Source organism: Anguilla anguilla, chromosome 5 (assembly GCF_013347855.1).
Source record: "Anguilla anguilla isolate fAngAng1 chromosome 5, fAngAng1.pri, whole genome shotgun sequence".
In the NCBI taxonomy this organism is placed as follows: domain Eukaryota; kingdom Metazoa; phylum Chordata; class Actinopteri; order Anguilliformes; family Anguillidae; genus Anguilla; species Anguilla anguilla.
This window is the reverse complement of record NC_049205.1, coordinates 36,343,205-36,359,337: the sequence shown is the minus strand read 5'-3', so window position 1 is coordinate 36,359,337 and position 16,133 is coordinate 36,343,205. Positions and strand designations below refer to the sequence as shown.

Below are 16,133 nucleotides of genomic sequence, written 5' to 3'. Positions count from 1 at the left end.
GAAAATGAAGTCAGTCTGTGATGTGGATGTCTGGAACCAGACCTGGAAGAATCACTCACACACCCACACACACACACACACGCGCACGTGCACGCACACACACACACACACACACACACCATGTCTCTCATACTGTACGTTCACATGTGTATTCCCCCTATTCTGAATCCTATTCAGAACATCAACGCCTTTACATCAGGGTGATGTCTTGCCCATTTCATAGTTAGATGGGATATGGTAAGGGTCAGTGTACCAGGGGTTGTGATGCCCTGTCTAGAGCACTGAACTGCAGTCCAGACACATTCTTCTTACTCTTGTCTTCTCCCTGTCTTCTTAATCCACCCCTCTGTTCACTCATAAAGGCATCTCAGTACCAAACAGTCGTGACTGAAATCAGGACTCAATAAGAAAGTATCTTACTTTAACATTTATTTAATTGTTTCAACCATAAAGTGTATGTATGTGTGCATGGGGCTGTTTTAGAGAGACAGTGCCATGTAGAGAGAATACAGACAGAGAGAATATACCAAATCCAGTAGTTCAGCACATTTATGTAAGTTTTCAGCTCTTACGTATATGGACCCATGACTACAGGCCTACAGGAGTACCATACAAAAAAAAGTACAAGATTCAACCACATGGTTTAATCGGTCATCTCAAATAAGTGCGCTTGGCAAAAAACATTTGGGGTCGGTTTCACAGACACAGATTAAGCTTAGTCCCGGACTAAATTGAGTTTTGTATGGAGAATCCCAATTCAAAGTTGAATTTAATCTAGAACTAGGCTCAATCTGTGTCTGTGAAACTGGCCCTGGATGTCTTAGTACCTGTGGTTCAGCCCTAGTGACAGACATTTGCGGTGACAATACTTTCAGCTGTAAACACGCTGCCTTAAATGGTGCCCTGATCTGTGCTGTACTGACAGGATCAGGTCACAGCAGTGGCATTTCCTGAAGCAATAAATACCATATTCGATGCATATACAGTTAGATTGTACTTGCTTCTTATTCTACGCATTTATACACCATTTGTGTAAGTCTAAAATTTGTGTGCAATTTTAGAATTTCAGCTGAAAGAAACTGAAGATAAAACGGAATAAATTATTTATTTCTCCTATCAGAGGTTCCTCTGAGCAGGACGTCTTGCTTCAGGAATGTTTTCTCTCATTTGGAAATTCTGGTCCTCCCAGGCAGTGACATAATGTGTCCTCCAGAGGGCGATGTGTTGGAATCCAGGTTGCAGAGCCTCGACTGGCGTTGCCTGTATAACTTCAACCTTCCCTTCTACTCCTCCCTGCGCCTACCCGATTCATTTTGGTGCTGGGTCAGGGTGCATTCCCGAGGGCACATCCGATCTTGCTGCCATCACGGCTTCTGATGGAGACAAAGAAGTTGCCATACAACAGAATCGCAGAATCACTACAACTCCTGACCCATTAAAATATTTGCCTTGTAGTTTTTAGGGTTCATTTGAAACCAGAAACCACACCTCATTCATTGGTAGAAGTTCAGTGTTTAGACCAGGGCTGCCCAAACTTGTTCCGGGCAATCTACCATCCTGTAGTTTTCCACTCCAACCCTAAGGCTGGCAACATACCCTACGCATGTACGTGAACGCAAATGAAAACACCAGGCCGACGCACTGCAAACGCACGTCCCGGTTGTAAATACTCCACGTGCGTTCTTATGTCAAAGTGGAGGTAATAAACCCGAGGCCTCAAGGGGGCGATCCAGGACAGTTGTGAAAGACTAAGCGGAAAGAAGCACAAATCAAAGTCGGCTTCATCCTGTTGTTACCTGCTATATTGCCCCTCGCTGTGACGATTGAAACAGCTTTTGCGCACTTATGTAGGGTATGTGTCGGGTCTAACGAAGCACACCTCATTCAACAGCTAGATCTTGCTGAGCTGCAAATTAGAATCAGGTGTGCCAAATTAGGGTTGAAATGTTCCGGTAGCTTTCCAGGAACAGGGTTGGGCAGCTCTTTCATTGGTACTTTAAGAAGTTCAGTGTTTAGACCAGGGCTGCCCAAACTTGTTCCGGGAGATCTACCATCCTGTAGTTTTCCACTCCAACCCTAACAAAGCACACTTTATTCAACTGCAAAAGATTCTGTTGAGCTGCTACTTAGAATCAGGTGTGGCAAATCAGGTGTGGCAAATTAGGGTTGAAATAGTTTTCCAGGAAGAGAGTTGGGCAGTCCTGACGTTAGTCATTTGATTTGTCATAAAAAATGTATAGAAATAAAATGTCCTCACAATGAATGCACTTCATGTTGGCTGTTGTGCATGCTGTGTGTTTTGCATTCCCGACTGTTCTCTCACCAGTTCATTGAGGGCATGCAGGGAGCGGAACTCAATCTCATCCCTTTTTCTTCTGACCCAGTCTGGCTCGTCCGGGATCACAAAGGCCAGAATCATCTTTATCAGGATCAGGACGTGCTGGGAGACACACACATCAAATGCAAGCGTGTAAGAAAAAAAAGTTTTGCGGACCTCACTAATGCTCTTGTGGCTGAATGGAAGTGAATTCAAGCAGCCATGCTACAAAATGTGGTGGAAAGACTTCCTAGCATAGTGGAGGCTGTTATACCAGCAATGAGAGGGCCGACTCCATAGTAATGTGCATGGTTCTGCTATGTGATGTTCAACAAGCACAAATGGCCTGTGGGGTTCAGGTGTCCACATACTTTTGGCCATGTAGTGTATCTGCTAATACTCTGTGGTAGGCTGTGTCTTCTTTGCAAATTCAATAGATTTCTTTTTCCTTAAGAAACAGTGGAAGTAGCTTAAATAACACCTAATAAATAATGATAATTTTAACAGTCTGGCTCATTGCATTGCTAGTAGGCAACAAAGTAAAAAAAATGAAGACAAGGTAGGAGCTCCACCTACTGGTTTCATATGTAAATGGCACACATGACACATAAAATAATAGGCTGTTGCAGTACTTACCTAGTATGCGTTATCCCAGATCCTCATAACATACTTTCAACCTTGAACCCAGTAGTCTATACCCCAACCCCAAACTCACTAGTCACTCACTAGTGCATATTCCCCACTATCAGATACATCATATTCCTTTATTATCTGCATTCAGTTTGATTGCCATATTCTCACACCACAACCATGCACCCCCATGATGCTGCACCTAACATATCCCCTATCCATTACCCACTGAGCCTGTTCCCACATACCTCCACCAGGATGGCAAAGAGCAGGGCATTTCGACTGCTGAAGCCACCCTCAAGGCAGAAGTGTTTGACTCGTGGAGATAGCAGAAGTAGCCAGCAATTGGACATGACTGAGACAAAGCCCAGAATCTCAAATGCAGCCTGGAAGACACACAAACACACAAGTGCACACACACACGCACACACACACACACACACAGATGTACATGCACAAACAGGCAGACATACAGGGAAAATAGACATTAAGAGACTCGATGTTCATTCACACATCATAATTGATCATTTTTAGTCTTTTGATAGACACTGCATTTATATCTAACACAATCTAGCTACACGTAAGAGTGTTACCTCAGATTCCAAAAATCAACACCCTACACATCCCCATAAACTCCTTGATTACACTCTCCAAGCACATGCAGCACCACCAAAGGGCTCCTGACCTGCCACACCCCCATGCTGGAGACAGGGGCATAGAAGGGCTTCTGGAAGAGTCTGCAGATCTTGAAGGCATCAGTGCGGATCTCAGTAACATTGTTGATGAGCAGGAAGACGGCAGTGAGGGGGTACACGCACGAAAAAAGACTCAGGTACCCATACTGCACCAGGAGCTCAATGTACTCAGAAAACAGGCCCTGAAACACAAGTACACATGACCTTGAAATACATATAGCACTGAAAAATGTGCACACACACACACACACACATACACGCACACGCTCCTGCACACACGCACACATGCACACACGCACATGTACAAGCTCACGCATACACACACACATGCAGTATCTTTACCATAAAATACTTTCATTCTAATAGACATGGTTAATATTCCATTTCACTTTAAAGTTTAACTGTTGTCAGTGCAATAAACTATTATTTTCTCAAGCCTCCTAGTTCTAGCATTATTACTTTGCCAGTGTCTGAAGGCAGGTGCTTGGCTGGGATTTAGTATGTATTTAGTAAGTTACAATATAAACCACGCCTGGCATGAAGCTAGTATGCTAAGTAGCTACAGGTATACATTTAGCCAGTGAGGTAAACACTATACTCCGGTCCATGTAGCATGAAGGACGAGAGACCCACAGGGAATGGAGGCAGACCGATCTGCACTCTTATGCGGTCCACCTCTGGGTCATCTTCCTGCAGGTTCTTATCTGAAGAGCTGAAGAAGCGGTCTACCAGGTACGGAACCAGAACCTCTGTGCACTGGCCAATCACCTGGGTCACAATCAGCAGAGAGGACAGCCTCTACAGACAAAGACAAACAGTACATAAGAATGCATGAAGAGGATATAAAGCCTGAGATGCATCTCACTCTGAAATTCACTGTACATGGTGAATTTCATGAGTACAGAAACTGCTGTTCTTATATCACAGGTACAGAAACACAGCTGCTCTTATATCACAGATACAGAAGCACAGCTGTAGTTATATCACAGGTACATAAACTGCTGTTCTTATATCACAGGTAGAGAAACACAGCTGCTCTTATATCACAGATACAGAAGCACAGCTGTAGTTATATCACAGGTACAGAAACAGCTGTTCTTATACCACAAGTACAGAAGCACAGCTGTAGTTATATCACAGGTACAGAAACAGCTGTTCTTATACCACAAGTACAGAAGCACAGCTGTAGTTATATCACAGGTACAGAAACAGCTGTTCTTATATCACAGATACAGAAGTACAGCTGTAGTTATATCACAGGTACAGAAACAGCTGTTCTTATACCGCAGATACAGAATAGATATACCACAGGTACAGAAACACAGCTGCTCTTATACCACAGGTACAGAAACACAGCCATTGTTATATCACGGGTACAGAAACGCAACTGTTATTGTACCACAGGTACAGAAACACAGCTGTTCTTATATCACAGGTACAAAAACACAGCTGATCATATATCACAGGTACAAAACACAGCACAGAACATGAATTATTTCATCACCGGCAGGAAGAACCGCTTCTTATCATACCTTGCGCAATAGTGGCAAGTCCTGCTTGAAGAAGGCGATGTGGAACAATATGGCAAAGTAGTTGAAGAAAGTGAACTGAACGGGAGAGGGGAGAGAAACACAAGGTCACAGTCACTCCAGAGGACACCGATAAACAGAGAGGAAGAAGACGAGGAAGAGCACGAGAAGCACCCACCAAAAGGGTCTTGGCGGTGTGGTGATTCTGGAAGGCGGACTCCTCTCTGTGGTTCTCTGTGGGAGACAAGCGGAGAGAACGTCACTGGAGCTCCCCCCTTCAAACTGTCACTCAAACATGGCCCCGCCCAGGCCTCCTCCTCCACCTACTCACCATACTCGGTCAGCAGCAGCGCCACTTTGCTGTAGACGCTTCCCAGCACGTTGACGTACAGGATGTGAACGAGGGAGGGCACGTAGAGGAGGCCGGCCGTCAGTATGGAGCCGCGTTCGGCGTGGAAGCCCTGCACCAGCGCCTCACCGGAGTAGAACCCGGCAATGCCCAGAACCACCATCCCCAGAAAGAGACCCACCACAGGGACGGAGACCAGCCCTATTCTTAGCTTCCGGTGCCACTCCGAGAAGAGGGGCTCCAGCCGGCCCGTGATTGGGCTGTAGCCCATGGTGCCGTGGAAACCGGGCCGGGGCTCGGCGAAGCGCTCTGTCAGTTGCAGGGTCCCCCAGTAGTAGGAGAGGGAGGAGCTCCGCCGTTTCCACAGCTCCATGACCACCGTGGACCAGAGCATGCTGAACACCGCCTGCACCGCGAGGCCTCGAACCGAGGGCCCCTCCTCGTCCTCCTCCGCCTCCTGCTTCGCCTCAGCCCCGCCCACAGGCTCGCCTCCAGGCAGAAATGCCAGGACCAAGCCCAGGAAGGCAGGAAGCACCAGGGACCAGGTGTAGAAGTCCAGGAAGCTGAAGTAGAATGCCACTGGACCACCGAAGTATGCATTGATAGAATCTGTGTACAGGTACAGAAAGACACAGGTAGCGACGCAGAGAAACAGCCAGACACAGAAAGACAGGAAATATAACTGTTGCATGGGCATGGAATATACCCTGGATTGTAACTGAGAGCACACATACATGCCCGCACACACACACACGCAGTTGAGGAATATGCGTAGTACAACTATGAATAGCAGAGCAGGTGTGGTTTATAAAAGTAAATGGCCACAGCAGTTGTAATAAGAAGGTCAATACTGTCCGCTGGTGCAATACTGCTGAATGTTTTTCATTCATATTAATCTGATAAATGTTTTTCTGTCTTTATACAGTCCCATAAAATGACCAGGCATCATAAATGTATGTACAGAGAAAGCAGTTATTATATTTAGAGAGAGCGAGAGAGAGAGAGAGAGAGACCATCTACCAGAGAGCATGTATATTAATTAATCGGCTACAAAGCTGGAACAATTAGCTGCCCCTGGTCTCACTTTACTTGATTAATTTTATGTTGTATATAGCTTATCTGGTTCTACTGTTGCACACAAAACAGGGGAAACAGCAGAATCTTTACTTATTGGAGCAATCCTCCCAGACCTGGGCCCTTGCAGTCACTTTATAAAACAAGAATATGTTTGTATAAAAGATTCAGCTCTGAGAAAAGCAGCCTTAACTTTACAATAGGGGCAAAAAAATGCCCACAAAAAACACTATAGATTACACATACATAGGGTTAAAAAATAGCTGCACAGGGAGCTATGGCCTGGCCGTGAACTCAAAGAAATAGCTTACAAGGCATTCTATGGCACTAAGAGGAACATAAAAATAGATACACCAGTTAGGATTAAGCTCAAAATATTCAAAATATTTTATTCAGAAATGGAACCAACTGTACTGTATGGCAATGAAGTCTGGGGTCTGCTTACAAAGCAAAATTTAGCAAACTAGGGCAAACACACACCTGAAAGTTCTGTAAAAATATCCTTCATGTACAGAGAAAAATGCCTAACAATGCATGCAGGGCAGAATTAGGACACTATCCAACATCCCAAACAGAGCCATTCAATTCTGGGGAAATGTAAAAAACAGTGAAAAAAGAATCAGTGAGGTTCCAATGACTCATGCCATTACAAGGCCCTGAGATGCTATTTGGCCCCAAAATGAAAATACATCATGACAGATTATCTGATCGACAGTGAAAAATGGTTGAAACCAGAAAAACACTGACAAAGTACAGACTCAGTGAGCACAGCCTAGCTATATTCCAGTATTTTTTATAATTTGTGTTTTTGTCCTAATATCATAGGTTGTTTTTCCCCCTAAGTTTAACTTGGCATAAGTTAGGTTGGAATAATGTTCACTGCATGAACTGAACTGTGTTCTTGGCTATAAATAACTGTAAAAAATGAGTATTGTACCTTATCAAACCTATGTTTTATAGTTGTTCCAATGACCATGATATGCACTTTTGTATGTCGCTTTGGATAAAAGCATTTGCTAAATAAAGGTAATGTAATGTCTATAGAGACCAAGAGACCAGACAACACTGGCAGATCTGGCTGCAGAAGGAAGATAGGCTGTAGATTGAGACAGACCTGTGCTTCCTCAGTACATGTGCAAAATATAAACAAATTAGAGAGCAGTTCTCTCACAATTCAAAATACGACACCCAAACCTGCCTGAAACAAAGCAAACACAAATGCTTCTCAGAGAGGAAGCATGTTTTACAAACTATGTAAATAAACATGTTTTTTTTTTACTGTTACAGTTTTATTTTCTTTGTTGTTGTATTTGTTTTATTATTATTATTATTATTATTATTATTATTCTCTGTTAATACTTATCGCCAATATGCATGAAGTTGAAATTGAGAGAGAGAATGACAAAGACAGAGAAAGAGAGCAGAGAAGACCTACAAAATCAGTTCTTTTTGTAATCGACATTGCACAGAAAAAAATATGGAATTGTACACATTTAAACAAATATAAGCTATAATGTTTTTAACAAAGAAACAAACATAAACCAGATCAAAATCATATTCCATTTCTTGTCCTGGGAGTCATCATAAGGACACCTTTTTCATTGACATCATAAATCACGTTATTTCCCACTTGTAATTCACTTTAATTAATGTTATTTGACTTTAAAAAGTGTTTTCAAGCAGGTTTCAATAACATTGTACATTACATCTTTTTTCCTTTGAGATTTAAGTTTTGTTTAGTTAACTAAATTATTTCATGGGATTTAAGGATAGGGGCTTTTTGGTTCAGGTAGAGGCAGAAGTTTTTTGAAAATACTTCTTTCCGAAAACATCTTCCAGTTTCACTGAAATGCACCAGCCAATGCCTACCAAACAACACACATTAGAAAAAGAGCAACTGTTCAGGTGCCATATTTTTTAAAGGACAGTGGACAGTCCACCATTGTTTGTGTTAAACAAAGTTAATTTTTTATTTCTTTATTCAGCGAATGAGAAAGCAGAGAGGGTAACAGAAAATAGGTCACAGGTCAGAAAGGAGGTGCCCTACCTCTATTCATCCAGGTGTTGTTTTAACCAGCTAAAGCAACACTCACTAAAAAACAAAATTACAGTTTTCCAAGATACCAAGATACCAAGTACGTCCTGCTATTCTTGTCAAAATAGAACAATATGGGACAAATCTATTCAAAAATCTGAAGAATGCATTCAGAAATTCACCAATTCACCTCCTCCTATACAAAAAATCTCATGATTACAGGAGGATTAAAAATAGTGAATCAACACTAATGAAAAACAAAGAGAGAGACAGAGAGATAGAGAGAGAGAGAGAGAGAGAGAGAGAAGGATCTATCTATGTTGCTTTAAAATCTACCTGTGTACAATGGTATGATTGCGCAAAAAAAATAAAAATAATTCACCTGCTTTGTAAGGTCTCAAAACCAAAACAGCAGACCAGTTTAACTGCATGTGGAACTTAGAGATATTTAATAAGCAAAAACCGGGAGAAGGCTATAAAAACTGTGGCAAAGCTTAGAACTAGGAGTACTATTAAGTCGATTGTGAAAAAATGGTCAGAAGTCTGGTAGTAAGGTCGAGCCTTCCTACCAGACTGAACAATTGGGCACCTGGATGAGAAGTGCGATTGTCAGAATGGTGACCGAAAGCTACAACACGGGCATCATTGTGTTGTCTTAGTCTGAAATGGGAGATACTGAGCAGAGATCAATAATATTTTCAGCACTTCACAGATTTGGCCTTTTCAGAAGAGTGGCTAGATGGAAACCACTTCTGAGAAAGGCATTAAGTTAGTCAGAAGGCATGCGACAGACCCTGAGATCTTGAATGAGGCTAAAGTTGAACTGTTTGACCTGAAAGTCAAGTGCCATGCTTGAGGCAAACCAAACTCGGCCTATTAACATCCAGGTAACATCATTCTTACTGTAAGCATAGTCATCTGTAGGGTTGATTTTCAGGAGAAGGGAAGCTTTTTCTAACAAGAACAGCCAAATACAGTCAAATCCTGTTTCAGTCCGCAAGGAATCTACATTTAGCTTGACGATTCGTGTTCAAACAACACAATAACCCAAAGCACATGGCAAAAATCTACACATGAACGGCTAAAAACGAAAAAGTCAGTATTACAGAATGGCCCAGCCAAAGGCCAGACCCATTTCTGTCCAAATGCTAACTTGGCAGAGCTGGAGCAAATTTGCATGGAGGAACAGATTAAAATTCTAAAATTGAAATGAGCAAAGCTCACACAGACATACACAACAAGACTCAGAGTTGAAAATCCTGCCAGGGGCAAATGCAAAAGCATTGACTCTGGGGGGTGAATACTTTTGTAAATGAGTAATGTAAATTTCTGCATTACAGTGAATGAACCAAGAGAGAATGTGCACAAGCATCCAATGCCATAGAGACAAAATCCAATTGAATAACCAATCAAAATGTGGCTTAAACTAATTGAATCTATCACTGAACCAATTAGGATATATCCTATATTTCTGTTGTGTATGGTCTACCTACCAAACAAGATTTTGCTAATTTGGACAAATATCTCATTGAAACCCTGCATGCACCCTGTATGCAGAATTATGTAAGTGTATCTTACATGTGCAAAGAAAAAAAAACCAATGCATTCATGGATTTCCATATAAAAGAGTGAGACCCACACATTTTAAAGCCCTGCACTGCCATGAGCTGAGCAACAAAGAGAGTCTCCTCAGCCAGCTGGTTGCAAGGATCACTTCATCCTCCAACACCATATAACCTTAGGCCCATAGCATCAATACTGAATAAATTAAAGTAACCAAATTACAACAGAATCCAAATAAAACCATTGGGAGACACAAGCACAACGAAAGCAATAAATGTTATTTGATCCTAAAAAGACAGTATGCCATAGCAAACTACCAGATCATAGTGCTGGATGAAAGAGTAAGAAAAACTTTGACTCAGTGAGCACAGGCTGGCCATTGAGAAAGGCAGGCACAGGCATACCTGGCTGTCGCAGAGGACAGACTGTCCTCCTTCTGCAGTAAAGGAGCAGATGACACAGCTTTCTTACACATTTGAGAAATGCACATATTTAAAATCACCAACACGTCAAAGTGTAACTGTGTAGCATTGGCAGTGCAATATGTGACTTCATGCCACAAATTTAGGGACAGTAGTTGGTTCTACATTACATCATCAATTCACTTTTTTTTTTTTGCTTGCTACCATGTCATTAATTACGGTTACTTTTTATTTGTTTGTTCAGTAAGGTTATTCAGTATTGATATTTTTATTAATATCTTTAAATTTACCTGTGCTTTGGATATAAGAACTTTGAATTTGAATGAGTGTGTGTGTGCGTGTGTGTGTGTGAGAGAGAGGGAGAGAGAGAGAGAGAGACAACATTAAGTAGTCCATCTACCTAGAGGCTGGCCCCAGAGTTGCTTCTTGGTGTACCAGTTCTTTGCTAAGTCATCCAGGCTCCTTTTTTCATGGAGAGGGAAGATGGACCGCACTACCCCCATCTTCTGCAACTTCTGAACTGCAGCAGAGAGGAAGGGGTCATACACACATTGCTCCAGCTGCTGTTGCTCTCATGCTTGCGTTATAAAAGTTTAAGCTGGAAAAACTCTGCCAACTTGTTCCAGAAATCCACCTCATCAGAAGAAGTAGGAGTTCAGGATTTATTCAAGATTTCAGTGACAATGTGTCAGTATAACTGTTAAATTCAAATCAAATCCATTCAAATCAACCTTCAAACTCAATTTCATGTATCTGACCATCAGATACACACAAACACACACACAAACAATGCACAAACACACACATACACATGCTTACAGATGCTCTCTCTGGCCCGTAGAAGTCCCTTGGACAGTGGCATTCCTGGAACGTGCTGGTCTTTCCGAACGTGCAGAGAATCCAGTTCATACTTCACAATGTACTGCCGCTCTGCCGCTGTCAAGAACTCCTGCATGTTATCTGTACAGAAGAGACAGCTATCCATCAATATTACCTTCCCCATGCTGCACACTGGGCTAATTCTCCCATCCAGTAGTCACATGAGCCCACACATTGTGTAGTTTCTCATGCTATAGATGCACTGTCATGCATCCCTGTGATCGTTGCTGAAGCTGATAATGTGCTCCTATGCAAGATGAAGCTGTGTGTGCTCTTTCCATTGTCGCTAAAAATGAGTTCTGTGTTCCTGTGAATGGTGCCAAAGCTCTGTTCTCTATCATTGTGAATAACATAACATAGCAAAACATAATGACGAGAACAGGCCTTTCGGCCCAACAATGCTCGCCATTTTCCTGACTAAATTAGTGCTCTGATTACCTACAGACTAGATAGTATCTAACACCATATCAAGACTAGTCTTGAAAATCCCCAGAGTTTCTGCCTCTACTACATGACCTGACAGGCTAGTACACACATTGACTACTCTCTGCGAGAAAGAAAGTCTCCCTAATGCCTGTACGGAATTTACCTTTTGTTAATTTCCATTTATGTCCCCTCGTTCTACTAACAGAACTGAGCCTGAAGAATCTCTTGTAGTTCACTTTGTTGATCCCCTTTATGAATTTAAAAGCCTCAATCAAATCACAACTGAGTCTCCTTTTACTAAGCTTGAAGAGGTTAAGCATCTTAAATCTTTCCTCATAGCTTTTATCCTTCATACCAGGAATCAATTTGGTTGCTCTTCTTTGAACCTTTTCCAGAGCTGAAGCAGTAGCAGTGCCCTATGTTCCTATGAATGATGCTGAAGCTGAGATCTGTTTTCCAATAAATAATGCTGAAGCCATGTGAAGTATTCTTACCAACATTCTTGAAGCTGTCACGGTCGTGGCAGGAAAAGGCAGCCATGCTGCCATCCTCGTAGGGCTTGCAGAGGCCCAGTTCCTCCGTGACGCGCAGGAGAGTGCAGCGTGGAGCTGCAACCAAGATAATGTCCCCATCGCTGTCTTCCCCAGGGTGGGCGAGCAGATGTGCCCCTGCAGCGGGTCACAATACAAAGCATAGTCTCACCAGCTTCAGAACTTCTTCAGCATTGCTAAGAACACAGCATATGGGTTCAATAGCAATGGTGAGAACACCAGAAATTGTTGACAGGAACCAAGGCAGGTAGCATCAGCACCAGGAAGCAGGTCACACAACTTCATGCTCCGTGCATGTCCCTCACCTCCTTCTGTCTCTCGGGCCTCGATCCGGGAGATTATCCACTTCTTAGTGGCAGGCGTGATTTTTGGACCCAGCTTGATCAGAACCAGGGGCTCCACCTGGTCACTATGGCAACAGGGACAGCTAACCTGAGTCCAGGACTCTGGCTTCAGTGACATCAGGTCCGACCCCTTGTGCTCCAGCTCACCTGCTGACGCCATCATTACTCTGGAAAATGGTGTACGGGAGGAGTTTCAGATTGATACAGAGACAGCTTTAGCAGAGATGGGTCAAGTACTAGCATTGCCTGTAATGCTCATAGATATTATTGGTAGTGACAATTAGCAAATCTTACATTCACTGTGAATGGCTGTGGGTTTGGCTACAAACGTGTGCTCGGCCTGTGACCGGCCAATAAATGGAACTCATTTGGGAACTTCACTTAGGGTACACCTTAAACCCGAATAACAACAATTAGCAATCTTCTATTCCTATTTTTTATACGCCCAACTTAAAAAACAGTTTTGACGTGATGTTTCACTTGTTGTCACTGAAACATTTTTACAAAAGAAAACCACAACATACAGCATCTCATTTTTATCAACATAGGACCTGAGTTGCAAAGCGCAACAGACCTCGTAAAATGCTAAGCTAGCACTACTGAATGGCGTTATGTTGTCATCCACTGTATTTGCTCCTGTTGACATATCTCCCCATTTTATGAAAGCCTCTCTGACTTACACCACTCATCTGTGACTCACCTTCTCAATCACCCTGTCACTCACTCTGTCGCTCTCATACCCCACCTCCTTCACTCAAAGGTGACTGAGTCATATATTTATATAGATGCGGATAGTGCAGATAGAGAGCCATAACATGGAGATGGTTATACTGTACAGCAATTATATTGTGCTTTGTATTATTATCTTGATGTTGTAGCTTGTCATGCCTCCTAGTTTGACTTAGCATAGGTTAGGTCAGACTAACGTTTATTGTGTGAACTGGACTTAATGTGTTCCTGGCTATGAATAACTGTTACAAAATGAATGTTGTACCTTATCAGACGTGTGTTTTGTAATTGTTCCAATGACCTTCGGTATGCACTTATTGTATATCGCTTTGGATAAAAGTGTGTGCCAATAAATGTGATGTAATGTAAAGATGGTGACTGCCTACACTAACACAGGCCTTCCCTGGAGCGCTCATCTAAGCCACTCCCACATTGCAGCTCTCTGTACATAATACCAGCTCCAGGAAACAACCTGTAAATCTCGGAAACAAAGGACACATAGAACCACATAGCAAACATACACTGTACTTGATACCAGCTCCAGGAAACAGCCTGTAACCCAGGAATAAATTTACATGAAGACACACAACAAACATTGTACACAATGCTAATTCAATGCAATGCAAAGGCACGTTAAAGACAGAAGAGACATGAAATTGCACTTGAAATTGACACCCAAGCCAAAGTCCACTAAACTAACATGCAAACATCATTGCAAATACCCACAGCCCACAAACGAAACACAGAGCAATGCAGACAACTAATGCACCAACCACACTCCAGAGAAGGACAGCTATGACAGGCTAGCACAACACTGACACTAATGAAACTGCAGCACCTTTAAAACACTCTTTCCCCAGCAACCGTCTGCTATTATCCCATATCTGCATCACATTCAACCCTTCAGCTTCTCTGTGTCCCAGCACAAACAGGACTGTGCAGAGCAGTTTTTATGGCTTGGGGGAGGAGTCTGTTTATCAGATCCCTGAGGTCTAGCTTCCTGTATGAGCAGCTTGTATTCACCGAACGTTTTTATATTTAACTGCTGACACCTGGGGGGGAAAATATCCTGCTGAATGGACATAAAAACACCAGAGAGGGAGACAAGGGCAGCAGTAGGAGAGAGAGAGAGAGAGAGAGAGAGAGATGGAGAGAGAAAGCAAGTGACAGAGTGGTGCAGGAGAGAGTGATCTAGTGATCAGCGCTAAAGTGAAAGTGCGCATGGACCTTACCGTCCCAACTCTGAGCTCCGCTGTGATACTAGTATCCAGTGGTTTCCGAGCACTCCTCCCCCAGAGAGAACAGCTGGGGTGTCCCGCGAGGGTCCCTGTGATGGCGGCCTGTCCCGCGAACGTGAAATTGCTCCAGCGCTGCAGGAATGCAGAGACCTCACCCTCTGCCTGGGGTGTGGGAGAGCGTTTTGTTTTTCCTGCTCTGCCCCACCCTCTCCTGCCAAACCAGGCCTCTCGTCTGCCCTGGGTCCAAAAGCCTGACGCGCTTTCTCTTTGTCTCTGTAGATTCATGGACCCAAACTGCCTTTATTAAAATGCCAGGAGCTATCCAGTGTTGCAACTGCACTCACCACATTACCATATAAGACCAGTCCTCTCTCCACTCTTTCCTTTGCCTGGAGAATAAAACAGGCCAGCATACACACATTAATCATGAGCATAACAGCCAATCAAAATCATACAATACAGCATTCCTCCTTCATAAAATTATTTTAAAGCAATATCATATATATATGGAAAATGGACTGCATTTATATAGCGCTTTTATAGCAAGCGCTTTACAATTGATGCCTCTCATTCACCCATTCGCACACACACTCACACACCAACGGTGAAAGGCTGCCATGCAAGGTACCAATCAGCTCGTTGGAAGCAATTAGGGTTTAGGTGTCTTGCTCAGGGACACTTTGACACGCCCAGGGTGGGGAACCGACAACCCTCCGACTGCCAGACAACCGCTCTTACCTCCTGAGCTATGTATATATATACATAGCTCAGGATATACATAGCTCATATATATATATATATAGAGAGAGAGAGAGACAGGTGACAACTTAAAGAAAAAACTAGCATAAACTGCTTCAATGCCCTTTGGCATAGATTCTACAAATGTCTGTAACAATACAGGACGGATGGAACACCATTCTTCCAAAAGATTTTCTCTTATTTTCTCTCATTATCCCATCGGGATAGAAATGTTCATGCAAAATAACTGTATTGATTTGCAGTGACTCCTCCCTCTAAAGGGATAAGTGGACCAAAATCATGCCAGGAAAATTCCCCCCACTGTATAACACAGCCTCATTGTAGGGGTCAAGCATTCAGGCTTGCACCGTTCTCTTGGTCTTTATCCACATCTCTGTAGACCAGTGCCTATGGTATTTGCGTAACTGAAATCTCAAATGCACATTCATCTTTGCAATGCGGGGTTTATGCAATGCAACCCTACAATAATATCCCTCTCTATGTAGTTGTCGACAGAATGCTCTTGCTGACACAGTCTGATCAAACCTGCATTGACATTCTCAGTCACCAGAGGAAGAGTTGCTCTTCTGTTTTTCCTTACATTTCACAATGAT

The 16,133-nt window shown here is 42.9% G+C and overlaps 1 protein-coding gene across 2 annotated transcripts; it reads right to left on the bottom strand.

Annotated features, from left to right (window-relative positions):
- Positions 1 to 412: 412 nt before the first annotated feature.
- ano10b (anoctamin 10b) lies at positions 413 to 15,050 on the bottom strand. 2 transcript variants are annotated; one of them, XM_035419053.1, is made up of 13 exons: positions 14,776 to 15,050; positions 12,776 to 12,981; positions 12,414 to 12,587; positions 11,434 to 11,574; positions 11,015 to 11,134; positions 5,503 to 6,129; positions 5,350 to 5,405; positions 5,175 to 5,249; positions 4,276 to 4,440; positions 3,633 to 3,824; positions 3,196 to 3,333; positions 2,324 to 2,440; positions 413 to 1,373 (listed from the first exon to the last, which is right to left on the bottom strand). In XM_035419053.1, exons 2-13 carry the CDS (start codon positions 12,975 to 12,977, stop codon positions 1,365 to 1,367), a joined length of 2,016 nt encoding a protein of 671 aa, XP_035274944.1. In that variant the 5' UTR covers positions 12,978 to 12,981; positions 14,776 to 15,050; the 3' UTR covers positions 413 to 1,364. The 2 variants fall into 2 exon arrangements, with proteins under 2 accessions (XP_035274944.1, XP_035274943.1); XM_035419052.1 differs by lacking the exon at positions 14,776 to 15,050 and adding an exon at positions 14,382 to 14,712.
- Between the last annotated feature and the right edge of the window lie 1,083 nt (positions 15,051 to 16,133).

Excerpts from the sequence above, each read along its gene's own strand:
- ano10b (XM_035419053.1), bottom strand. The coding sequence starts at position 12,977 with ATGATGGCGTCAGCAGGTGAGCTGGAGCACAAGGGGTCGGACCTGATG. Across the intron at positions 12,588-12,775 it reads GGCCCGAGAGACAGAAGGAG|GGGCACATCTGCTCGCCCAC; the intron begins GTGAGGGACATG and ends GACCCGCTGCAG. Across the intron at positions 5,406-5,502 it reads GCTGCTGCTGACCGAGTATG|AGAACCACAGAGAGGAGTCC; the intron begins GTGAGTAGGTGG and ends TGTCTCCCACAG.